General features: G+C 44.0%; 3 protein-coding genes across 10 annotated transcripts in view; 2 read left to right on the top strand and 1 right to left on the bottom strand.

Annotated features, from left to right (window-relative positions):
• The first annotated feature begins 369 nt into the window (after nt 1–369).
• Nucleotides 370–1,143, top strand: LOC6618073. Its single transcript, XM_002042335.2, has 2 exons — nt 370–469; nt 532–1,143. The coding sequence occupies exons 1-2, from the start codon at nt 428–430 to the stop codon at nt 1,084–1,086; spliced, it is 597 nt and encodes a 198-aa protein (XP_002042371.1). The 5' UTR covers nt 370–427; the 3' UTR covers nt 1,087–1,143.
• Nucleotides 1,144–2,607: 1,464 nt separating this feature from the next.
• Nucleotides 2,608–3,408, top strand: LOC6618072. The gene is made up of 2 exons (XM_002042334.2): nt 2,608–2,716; nt 2,783–3,408. The coding sequence occupies exons 1-2, from the start codon at nt 2,651–2,653 to the stop codon at nt 3,359–3,361; spliced, it is 645 nt and encodes a 214-aa protein (XP_002042370.1). The 5' UTR covers nt 2,608–2,650; the 3' UTR covers nt 3,362–3,408.
• Nucleotides 3,409–7,306: 3,898 nt separating this feature from the next.
• LOC6618070 (probable serine/threonine-protein kinase DDB_G0267686) overlaps nt 7,307–12,190 on the bottom strand; it is a 30,620-nt gene continuing 25,736 nt past the window's right edge. For 3 of the 8 annotated variants that reach the window (XM_032725629.1, XM_032725626.1, XM_032725628.1), the window contains 5 exons: nt 9,736–10,258; nt 8,529–8,922; nt 8,173–8,421; nt 7,899–8,107; nt 7,434–7,830 (listed from right to left, as the gene is read on the bottom strand). In XM_032725629.1, the coding sequence (XP_032581520.1) occupies nt 7,434–7,830; nt 7,899–8,107; nt 8,173–8,421; nt 8,529–8,922; nt 9,736–10,258 (1,772 nt within the window). Of the gene's footprint in view, nt 7,831–7,898; nt 8,108–8,172; nt 8,422–8,528; nt 8,923–9,053; nt 9,129–9,735; nt 10,259–12,190 lie in introns of those variants that run through there. The other 5 variants (XM_032725625.1, XM_032725631.1, XM_032725624.1 and 2 more) reach the window with 4 other exon arrangements.

Raw genomic sequence — 12,190 nt, 5'->3', positions numbered from 1 at the left:
AAAATCGAACTGAAATCCAATTATTTGTTTTAAGTCTTTCGAGCCTAGCCGTTATCAATTGGGTTTTTTGTATTTTATAGATAAATTCGGCGTCCAATTGATCGATTGGCTTAATGCGTTATCAGAGCCCCAATGTGACTGGCTCACGTTCAATATAGTCTTAACCGCTTTTCTTAACACAAAAAATGTATGCAAAAAACTTGGATATATGTACATCATCAGTACGTATACTATAAATATAATATAATATCCGTGCAATGCTAATATTTAGTTATAATAATAGAGTTATGAACCTATATGTTGGTAAGGTAACTAGAATTTCTGTATCTACAAGTCCTACGTGACAAGTAGAGGGTTAAAAATCCAAGCGATATAAAAGGGCCCAATTGGAAACGGTTTTTCATAGTTGCCTATAAACAACGACAACATGAAGTATACCATTCTTATTTTGGCTTTGGGCCTGTTCTGCGTAAGTTTTGCAATGGAAAATATAAATTACTTGTGCATTGGTAGTACACTTTTAAATTCCAGGTAAATGCATTGGTGGCTCCTGTTCCCAGCGCCCTGGACTCCTCGCCAGAACTGGACGATGTGACCGATGGCAGCTTGGAGGTGGAGGACATAAGCCTGCTGAGTACGACCTACAAGTCCCTGAAGATCGCCCTGCGCAGCATTAAGGGACTCAATTGCATCCTCAAGTGGGTGGCGGGTATCAAGGACAGTGCGACCCAATTTAACACGGACGTGGTTGTGTGCGGCGTCACCGCCAGCAAGGATGTGACCAAACTGATCAACGCCAACAAGAAGATCCTCAGCACTTGCAACGACCTCATCAATCTGAGGTCCAACACTTGCCCCCAAACGGACGACGAGGAGACGAAGGTCTCCGGCAGCTGCTTTGTTAAGACCCTGCGCAAGGTGTGGTCCCTTAAGAAGCAAGTGAACGATGCCATCGAGCTGGCCAAGAAGATCCCGCAAACTGGTCCTAATGCCGTCGTCTGTGTCTCCGATGCCGTCGCCACCCTGACCACCTACTACACCGCCTTTCCCCAGAACATCATCAGCTGCTCCAAGCTGACTTCTTAGGGGCCTATTGCCCGCAATCGATTCGAGCATGCAATAAAAAACCGTGTTATCACAGTTTTTGGTAGTTTTTTAATTTTCTTAGAGGAGAGGAAGCCTTTTTAATACTATACATAACTATATTTTTATACCCGTTACTTGTAAAGTAAAAAGAAGCGTTTATATAATGTATATACATACATATATTCTTGATCAGGATCACTAAACAAGTCGATCTGGCCATGTCTGTCTGTCCGTATGAACGTCGGATCTCAGGTACAATGAGAGCTAGAAGGTTGATATTCAGCATACAGATTTTAGAGACATATACGCATCGCAAATGTGTTGACCCATGTTGCCACGCCCACTCTAACACTCTAAAGCCGCCCAAAACTGCCAGGCCCACACTTTTGAAAAATGTTTCGATTTTTCTTTGTTATATTGTTTGTCCTGCCAATTTTTACCTGTATACCAAAAACGCTGTGGCCACACCCATCCTTTTACTTTTAAAACGACCAAAACGTCCAGACCTTTAAACATTTTTAAATTTTGTTTCTCATTTTATTCCCCAATATCTATCTATATCCCAAAAAATGATTAAATTTCGCGTTTGCGTTTAAACTAGCTGAATAACGGGCATCGGATAGTCGGGGAACTCGACTATAACATTCACTTTTGTCTTTTATAATTTTATATGAAATATCTGACCACTCTATTAAGTGGAATATAACAAGTTGCTCTATAACATAACTATATTGATTTGTACAATTTATACAATTTTCAGATCAGAGTAAATCAAATGTAATTCAATTGTAAAATAAAAGTATATTTTATAGTATACAGAATAGTTAGTTAATTGTTTAGTTACCGTTAACCAAAAGTCTGTGCCGAAAATCGAAAACCAGTGCGAGTGTACTTTCTATCACAATTGCAAATTGATAAAAATGAAAGTGTGACAAAAACAACATTTCTCAACAGATATGATCACCTTAACCTAGGGCCATGAGACAGGTTTGAAGATAAAAGGTTATCATTTTTAGTATAATTAGTTTTATAATATACTTGATACTTTTTCTACTGTAATAATCGTGCTTATTTCTAATTTAGATTTAAGCCACTTAAAAAACTGTCACTCGGACGTTGACAACGTAGATAGGCGACTTTTCCAAGGGTTTTGTTTTGTTATTAAAATAAAATACCCATTGTTTGTTGGGAGCAACAGTCCACCTGCGATTATGCAGGTGCAGCGTCGATATATGGGAACGCCTATCTAGATGATCTTCCAGTGCTTGCGGTGGGTGGTGTCGGATCCACCTAAGCCCTGTCCAATCTGGACAATCTGGCTATATGACTATCTGGCTATCTTCTTTGTGTGTCCATGCATAGATAATACCAAATTAGTTTCGGACTTTGTGTGGTGGCTTAATTAAAGCATACATATCGCCGGCACATTGGTTTACCAAAGTGTATGTGCGAATCGAACCTCCGGATCGCCACTTAACTGATATGGCCCCAATCGATCGTCTATATAAACAAGCCCCGCGGATCGGTCAGCAAACAATCGCCAGTGAAACCATCCACCAGTAACATGAAAGTACTCAACGTCTGCCTCCTGGTCGTGGCCTCCGCCAGCTTCCTCCTGGCCACAGCCAACGTAAGTCAGACAACATCATGAAGAACTACTATTCCTAAATCTAATCTTATTGCCAACTTGTTTTAGGCCAATGCCGTAGGTGCCTTCGAAGACTTCGAGGCCTACACCGATGCCGAGCTTGAGGATCTCTATGCCGCCGAGTTGATGGCAATGGAGGATGAGTTCATGGGCGTCGAGCAGTTCGGCTTCATTGGATCGTGCCGCAAGATTCTGTTGGCCGGATACAAGGGCATCAACGGCACCAAGTGCATCGTCGAGGAAGTGGCCAATGTGCTGCTCACCTGTACCAACTACGTGGACGACTTGACCACCTGCACCGGCAATATTCCAAAGGATGTCCAGGCCATGCTGAACAATGCCAAGCAAATGATCGTCACCAGCAACAAGATCATCAACATGAAGTCCGAGCTGTGCAGCTCCACCTCCAGGGGCGTCGTCTCCTCCACCAAGAGCGTCATGCGTTGCACCCTGAAGGCCTTCTGTGCCACCATGTCTCTTGTCCGCCGCATGAACACGATGATCAAGCAGGGCGCCGCCCTGCCTTTCAACACCTCCTCCTGCTACGTCAATGCTACCAAGAAGGTAGTCGACGGCTGCAACGCCTTCGTGCCCAACATCAATACCTGCATCGCCAGCATGACATAAGCGCTTCCAAAAAATGGTAATAAAACCATGAAATTATAAGCAAAGCAGATGCTGTTTTCCTTATTTGGGAGTTATTCGGATCGGGGTGTGGCAACCTTATCTTATAGCTTTCTAGCCTGTAGTGTCCCTCAGATCCCGAGATACGGACGGACAGACAAACATGGCTTATTTTTAGCTGTTTCAAACTTTTAAACAAATGTGACACATACAAAGCTTTGGAAATCGATATGCTTATTATTACTTACTGACTTATTTGACTTCATCCACTTTCAGCCTTCAGTTCAATACCCATAAAAAAGGATGTTATATTGTCCAAAATCTTAATTATATTGCCAGATGATAGGCGGCAGCAGTATCAATGGGGCTGGACTCCAAAAAAACCAAAAAGTAGAATCTGAAGTGCAAGGATTACAGAGGGATCACTGCAACCAACACCCATTTTGTCCAAGTTAGAAGGTCACAACACGTAGATAAACACGTTACTCGTAGAGTAAAAGGTTATACTAGATTCGTTGAAAATGATGTAACTTAGTCTCCGACCATATAAAGTGTACAACACGTCGATACGATTCGACCAAAATTTCTTAGCCACACCGAGTTAATTAGCGCGGCGGCTAGAAATTTAAATAAGCTGAATATTAATATTTAATTTAATATGATGAACTTACCACACCGTCAACGGCAAAGGAAAACATGGTGGCGTACCCACCTAACAGAAGGATGTTTCCCAGGATGCGAATCCGCCGGCGTCGTTTTGATCAAATCTAACTTTTTTCGATCTAGTTGGCGTGGGGTTTGCCGTACAAGTATACAGCTAGCAATTCCGTTTTTCGAACCTCAGTCGTAACTTGGGACAGTCGGAACACACATCAGACAAAATATTATTCAAAATTCTTACAAATAATAAATAAATAAATAAAATTACAGTTCTAATAAAACGTTAACGTTAAAACGTGTATTCGTGTGGACCAAAATTTCAATTTTTTCGACCTGCCAATCAGTTTCGATAAAATTCATTTTCAATCATTTTACGCTTAAAATTCTCTGGGTAAGAATCTTTTTTTGAAATTCAGTTCTGTTAAATTCATTGTGAGTTGCGATTAAAGTGTTGCAAGTCGAAGCGGAAAGTCGGCGGTTACGGCTTTTTGGCGGCCCGCGTGTTTGTCTATATGTCGAATGGATGTGGCCCTCCTATCTGGCGTTAAACTAATGCCGGGGGCAGCCTGTCGACAGCCAACCACCTTGCCACGCCCCACACCCCACGCCTTGTAATGACGTCATTCAAGCGCTGACAATTAAATAAATCATAGCGCACGCGGTTCGGCGATTGAAAGATCGAGTTAATGTGAAGAGGAACTCCTGGTTTTTTGTTTCGTTGCCAGAGTGAAATTGTAAATGAATTACACGTCCTGGTTGATACATTTTTTGCTCGTTGACAACCATAAAATGACAATAGGCAAGGGACTGTAGATTGTTGCCACCGTTCCTTTACGTGTGCAGCCTAATGGTGCAATGAGTGGGGTTGTGGGCTAATGGGTGGTGAGTAGGGACTTGTGTTCCAACTGGGTGTTCAGTGGGATATTAATTACGGGCTTTTTTGCAGTTCCATCCTGGTTGCATAGCAGGTCTTGGGATTTCCTTTTGGTTTTAGACTCGGGTTCCAAACTTATTAGGTGACTTCTCTAGAACGCAACTCTGCGGCTTCTGGGGCCAACACTCACATGCGGGAAAACATTCTGCATCACAGTTAATAGTACACATAGTGACATCGTACACAACAAATAAATACTATATTGAACTCCCCTCTCCTTTTCTTTTCAGAATTTGTGAAAATATTCTATAACATTGCAGCACGACGACAAGGTCCCCGCGACCAGCTTGTGTCAAGCCAAGCCAAGCCTGATGTAAAGAACCGATTTTTTCTATTTTTGCTCGCTACTAAGTGCAACGGCTAGCTCAACGGCTAGAGTTTGTGCGTTCGTCCCACCAAATTTATGATTTGTATGATTGTCTGACCAAGGAAAAGGAGTGGGTTTTTATCATAATCGATGTATTCTACTGTTCTATGGATGACTCCTCCAACAGCTCTTGGATTATGATGTCCGTTAGATCTGCTTTAGCCTGCTTCTCGCGCTTAGCTGCTTTCCTTATTTCTTGATCCCGCTGACGGTTGTGCTGCTGCTGCTGGCAATAATCCGGCTGCCAATACTCTGGCTGTGTTTGGCAATAACGGCGGACCTGCTTCTGCTGATTTGGATCCATATTCTGTGCTTGGTTGTGGTACTTATTGCAGTAAGTAAATCTCTAGAAAATGTTCGTGGGCTTGCGTACCATACGCAAGTATAACGCTAGCACAGAACACTTAGTGATTCCATATCGGCAATCAGGCGTTCATCACAGTATATTGTCGCTATCCAACAAGCTGACAATTTACAAACAGATCTTAGCACCAAACTGGAAGTATGGGTGCCGAATCTGGGGCTTGGCATGCGTACCATACGCAAGTTTTTATTATTAATTTATTTATTAAGGTATACGGGGAAGTCTTGAAGCCCCTTTGTGTCCTTCTTATCTATTAATTCAGCCCATTTGGGCTCGCCGGCTAACTATAGTTAGCTTTTTTAAATTTACAGTAATTTTACTACAATTACATAACAATCACATATAACAAATAGGATTTAAGATAAGCGTCAGCTTCTGCTGACCCTTGTCAAAGGAGATCGGGTAATGAGATCCCGTGGTTGCCTTCTATTGAGCCTCCTTGGTGGGCGAGATCTGTTTAGAGCGCTGGCCAGCCGATTTCTGTGGCGCTCCAGCCTGTCATGGTATCTGCTCGAGGGCTGGTTTATTTCGTCAAATACCGTTGCGAGTTTCAGGTCTCGAACAAACCACTCGCAGCCGGTGATAAGTCTTGCTACCTTATTTTGAATAGCCTGGATCCTTTTGATTTGGCTGTCGCATGCCAAGCCCCAGATTTGGCACCCATACTTCCAGTTTGGTGCTAAGATCTGTTTGTAAATTGTCAGCTTGTTGGATAGTGACAATATACTGTGATGAACGCCTGATTGCCGATATGGAATCACAAAGTGTTCTGTGCTGGCGTTATACTTGCGTATGGTACGCAGCCCACGAACATTTTCTAGAGATTTACTTACTGCAATTAGTACCACAACCAACCACAGAATAAGGATCCAAATCATCAGAAGCCGGACCGCCGTCATTGTCAAACACCGCCAGAGTTGAACTGATTCGTATCCTTAAGCAGCTCTTGGTCATTCGAGTGGCCCAGCCTGCGAAAGGGTATCGTCTCACCCTCGATCTCCATGTAATCTTCGACGATGGACCGCAGCTCGACCGGCGGCTTAGCTGATGGGATCAGGGCCCTGACCACCTTGGCCAAGTGTCCCAGGACCTCCTGCTTTTCCATTGCGCTCATTCAACGATTCAAATTATTAATCGCGCTCGCATTCACACTAGCTGACTAAAGTATTCGCTCTTGTTTTAAATTATATATATGTATTTATTGATTCATTCGTTCGCTTTTTCATTCATATATGTTGTATGTATTCGTGTATTTATATAATTAAAAGTAATATTGTTTGAGCCGCGTATATAAAAACAAATAACAATTAAAAATGCTTAACCGATCAATTAAATTAATTCCAGTACAAAATAAATTCAAGCCAAGTCACAAAAAATAGTCAAAAAATTGAGAGTATAAATGATTAAAATACAAAACCGAAATAGAACTTAAGCACAGCAGCTAAGGTTAGATATATACGTTTGATTCGCCTTGCGATACTGTACTGCACACTAGAAATAACAATATTCGTTTTGGCGAAAAAAAAAACATGGAGTAAAATTAAGTGCAAAAACACGGGTTATGATTATGCATATAGTACAATCTAAGTAGCTAGACCTTAGGCTTAGGTTTTATGCTTTATATTTAGGGTTTTTCTCATTATAATTGCACATGCTTTAAGTTAATCCACAAAAAAAAAAAAAAAAAATGCACCGCTTAGGGTCGATTGAAGAATGGATTTAATTTTTCGGGTATGTGTACGTGGATGCATCAGATCAGGCTGAGACGGCTGTTGGTCTTGCGCAGCTGGGCGCGCCAGGGGATGATGTTATCCTCCTCCTCCTCGGCGTGTCCCTGGCTGCCTTCCGATGGTTCGATAAGCTCCTGCCCTCCACTGACGCCAGAGTTAGCGTTACCAACGCCACTTCCACCGCCACCGCCACCGCCACCACCGTGCTCCTGATCCTGTTCAGCTCCCTTGGGATCGCCATGGTTCTCCTTGTTGCCCATCTGGTGGTGCTGCTGCTGGAACTGGATCTGCTGGTAGTGCTGCTCCATACCGGCCAGATTGATGTTGATGTTGTCGATGGACATGGCGCGGTTCTTCAGCCGCCAGGTGTCTGCCACCCGGTTGTTCTCCTCCACCTTGGGCGTGTAGATGGCCGCCCTAGAAGAAGGTCAGACAATTGAGGCCAGGGGTCAGGAGACTCCCCACTAGCCACTACACCCACTTACTTCAGCTTGTTCTCCGTCTCCTCGCGTCGCGCCAGTAGATCCCGCTTCCACTGGGGAATCTGGGAGAGGCGGCGTGACTCTGCCTCTTGGGCCATGCGCTCCTCGAAGTCCTTCTTGGCCCGCTCGGCCGCCTTCTTGGCCATCATCTGGCGCTTCCAATCGGGTATGGCGTTGCCGGCCTGGTCCCGTTCCGGTATCTGCAAGTAGATCTTTGACCCGCCTCTTAGCCACGGTTCGGTTGTGTTTCGGCTGGCACCAGTTGGCCAGAACTCACCTGGTCCACATAGTTGTTGCCCGAGAACTGCTTGGTGATCTCCATGTAGTGCTCCGAGTCCATCCGGCTGGCCATCTGCTGCTCCACTTTCATCTTCTTGATGCCCGGTATGTCCTTGGAGATCTTTAGCTCGGCAATTAGGTCGGACTTCAGATAGGTTTCCGTGCTGGAGGTCAGACACTGCATGCTCAGACTGCGAGCTGGCATCTGATAGGGCTTCGGTACCTTCTGTGTGTCAGTGCGGCGCAGCTGGAGGAGAATTGGTCCAGGAATGGTAGTAAGTTAAGCACAATTCTTTCTTATGAGCCATCTTAATAATATGTGTTCCTGACCACAGTGGAGTGGCAATTGCTCACCTGCACGCTGTTCAGATCCTGGATAGAGATGGCCGAGAGTGGCTGGTGCTGCTTCCTGGTGGCCGTGTCCTGGCTATTGGGTGCCGATCCGTGCGGCTTCTTGGGCTTGTGTGATTTGCCAGACATGGTTGCATCCTGGCCACCGGCTACACCCATCGGTGGACCAATAAGTGGCTGCGGGGGCAACATTCCGTGGGGCAGAGGCGGCGGTGGTGGCGGCAACGGCGGCTGCTCGCCCATTCCATGCAGCTGGTGGGGATGGTGCGGATGTGGATGCGGATGGGGGTGGTGCTGGTGCGGATGCGACTGCGGATGCTGCGAGTGGAGCTGCGAGTGGTGCACCTGCTGCTGCTGGGCGATCTGTATCTGCATGTAGTCCTCCGTATCCGTGGAGCTGTTGGTGGAACAAATGGGGAAAAGTGTTGGATTAAGTAGAGATCTCGGCTACTTTCACTGGAAAATGGCAATTGGCAGAGGGCAGTTGGGAGATGGGGGTGGGTTGTGGGCAGTGGGCGAATAGCGGACCTGCGCCAGGTGTGGCGTGTGCGCAGTATCATCTTCGGATTGCAACTGAGTTGCAGTGGCGGCTGCAACATCGCATCTGTCTTAAGAAAAGTGGCAGGCCGCAAAATGGTACGCATAAAATTTCATGCACTCTTGATCGGCAGAGGAAGTCGCGAATATCTCGGCTACAGTGCTGCGCATCTGCCTTTTTCTTCAAGCCGATCTATTTTGTTACCAAGAAACTTCAATACCATTACTGATGAGTCGCACATTAAGCATCAACTTATCAGCAGCTACGCTTTCCTCAAATTGAGTTGTCTCAAATTGTATCTTGTAAGAAAAACTCTTGTTGGGTATAGAAAATCTAGCTATATTTTCTTTAGCCATTTTTCCGCTGCAAATTGGCGCAGCACAGAGATCTAGCCATCTGCTAGCTGCTAATTGCCCAGCGGCAGCCAAGCGTCTTTGAAGCCATGTATGTATCTTATTTTATATATTTTTTTTTGGATTTTGGCTAATTGAGGCGAGGCAACTGTACCGCCGATACTAATTATAAAAATCCGTTGCACGAGATGTTCAGCCAAATTAAATCGGCTGCCATGTGCTAATTGAAAGTCGGAGGATGGAGGATATATACGAGTAGGTACATACATACATATATGCTGCGATACATGGGGGTAATTGGGGGATAGCCACTACTCACCGGGTGGAGGATGGACACGAACGCTTGTCGATGCTGATGCTCTTGAGATACTCGGACGGCTTGATGAGATGCGTGACGCCGTCTTGTGATTTATTGGGAAAACTGGGCGGCACAAAAGGCAGCACCAGCTGCTTGTTGACCAGATTGGGTCCGCCCGTCCTCTGTCCGCCGGCCAAGTGGGTTTCTCCGTAGATCTGCTGCTGCTGCTGTGTAAGTTCGTAGTGATCCTCGGCGGAGGAGCCTCCTCCGTACAGGCTGGGCGTGTACTGATGCGGCTGGCCAGTCGCGTAGTGTGGCTGATTGGGATGGCTGGGATAATTGCCGCCACCTCCGTTGCCATTGCCATTGCCATTGCTCCCCTGGTTTTTGTTGCCCTCCGAGTAGCCATAGAAGTGGGCATTGGCCGCAGAACCATTGGCAGCATGTACAGATCCTCCGAATCGGGACTGAGAGTCCTCCGAGCTGGCGGCAATGGAGCTACCATTTGTGCTGCCGGCATTGAGCAGCTTGGCTTTCTTGTTCGCTGGAATTGAACCAATTTATTTATGAGTTTTGTGGGTTAGCAGTTATCAGCCAGCAGTCTGACTCTGGTCATGCTTACTTGAGCAGCCAGCAAATAAACTACAGCAAATGTACTGAAGAAAATACGAAACTATGAAGCTACGAAGCTACGAAAAGCCCAAACCACAATGGATCGCTGCGTAGGCGCCTTTCACCAGACGGAGATTTGCGAGGAGACGGAGACGGAGCTGCAGCCCAGTTGCATATAAAAATACGAGCACTCGAACAAGTGAATCAAATAAATTACTTTTGTGTGGAAGTCTAACGGAGAGAAATGGGAAATGAGTGCTGCATATTGGAATGCAAATAATTTGAAATTATAGCTCATTTTGGAAACTGTAATAATCATTTATATATCCATTTAAAAAATGATATATTTCTAATATTTACTTGGTTTCCAAATCAAGTTTCAGTTGGCTTCACTTTTACTGCAGTTTATTTAAAATATTTATATTTCAATTAATTATAGGCATACATATTAATTGGTAACCAAACTTCAGAATCTCAAGTTGATAAATGATAACTAATTGGTGGTTAAAGGTATATGTAATCGAGAGATACTCAATACCCCAATTTAACCAAGGAACGGAGCTATGTAAATATCTGCCGATAAGTGGCCAACAAATGCGGCTAAAAGAACATGATTTAGATATTGGCTTGCCGGAAACATCTTCAAGTGCCCCAATTCCATGCCTTTCCTTATGGTTTCCCTGGAAGCAGCTCAGATTGGATGGAAAGCTCGCTCCGCTTCCTGGGAAATCTCATATATAAAATATAGTTGGATTAATATCTCCAGACACGGAAGAATAAGTTCACCGCCGACATCTTCGTGGGAGTATACCCATAAAAATTGAATTAGCCGTTTCCATGGAAGTCGCCTCTCTGCATTCAATTTCCAGACAGCCGGTTGATTGGACAAACACCATCTAAACCCGATCGCATCGGGTCCCCAACTTTCACGGCCTTTGGTAACCCGTTTCCACGGCGATCATTACGTGGTTTGGACGAGACCATAGAGGTGGTGGTGCAGATTCATGGCTGCACTCTTATGGCCAAAACCACTCGCAATCGAGTCCAGCCAGTTTGTATTGAATTTATTCATTCGATTTGAAAAAACAACTCCAGCGAGCTAACGAAAAGCAAATTTTTCATTTTTCCACATGTCCTCACACATTTTATCTTTTAATTTGTGCGGAGCAAAAAGCGGCTTGTACTTGTCAAGTTCGCGGTGAAATTCGAAATTGGAGTTGATGTCCAGTTTGGTTTCGTTTGAGGTTTTACGAGTGCAATGCCTGATCTTCATGGTATCAGTTTTTAAATTGACTTAATTTGCTTGGCTTGCAAGTCACGTTTGTTTTAAAGCTGTCCACTCTCGATAAAATATTAAGCATTTCAATAATAATATTAAGCAATAAATGTTCAATTTAATTAGTTAGAAAACTGTAACCTTTAAGTTACTTATTTAGAAAACATTTTAAACGGGATATGCTTAAAAGTAAAAATAAATATTACTTTAATATGAAAAACAAAATTTATATAAACAAATTGTAAGTTAGCTAGAAAAGGTACAAGTTGCGCAACACACAATTTAAATAAATTACTCGTTTGTAATCTATCATCAAATGTAGCCGTACTTATTTAAAGCCATCAAAGAATTATGTAGCTTTAAAAACAATTAACAAAACCACAAACGCACACAAAAACCTAAAATAAATACACTTCACGAGCTGTAACCCTTTGAGATTATCGACAACAACGATTTCAGTTGGGAGCACTTACACCGAAAAATATCGAACCGATGGAAGCTGAGCGTGAAATAGTTTCGGCGCGAATTCTTGTGCATCTTAACCGAGCCCAGCATATTCATTCTGTTATCTATTGTCAATCAAAGCAC

The sequence above is a fragment of the Drosophila sechellia genome, chromosome X (assembly GCF_004382195.2).
Source record: "Drosophila sechellia strain sech25 chromosome X, ASM438219v1, whole genome shotgun sequence".
NCBI lineage: Eukaryota > Metazoa > Arthropoda > Insecta > Diptera > Drosophilidae > Drosophila > Drosophila sechellia.
This window is presented reverse-complemented; position numbering and strand designations above follow the sequence as displayed.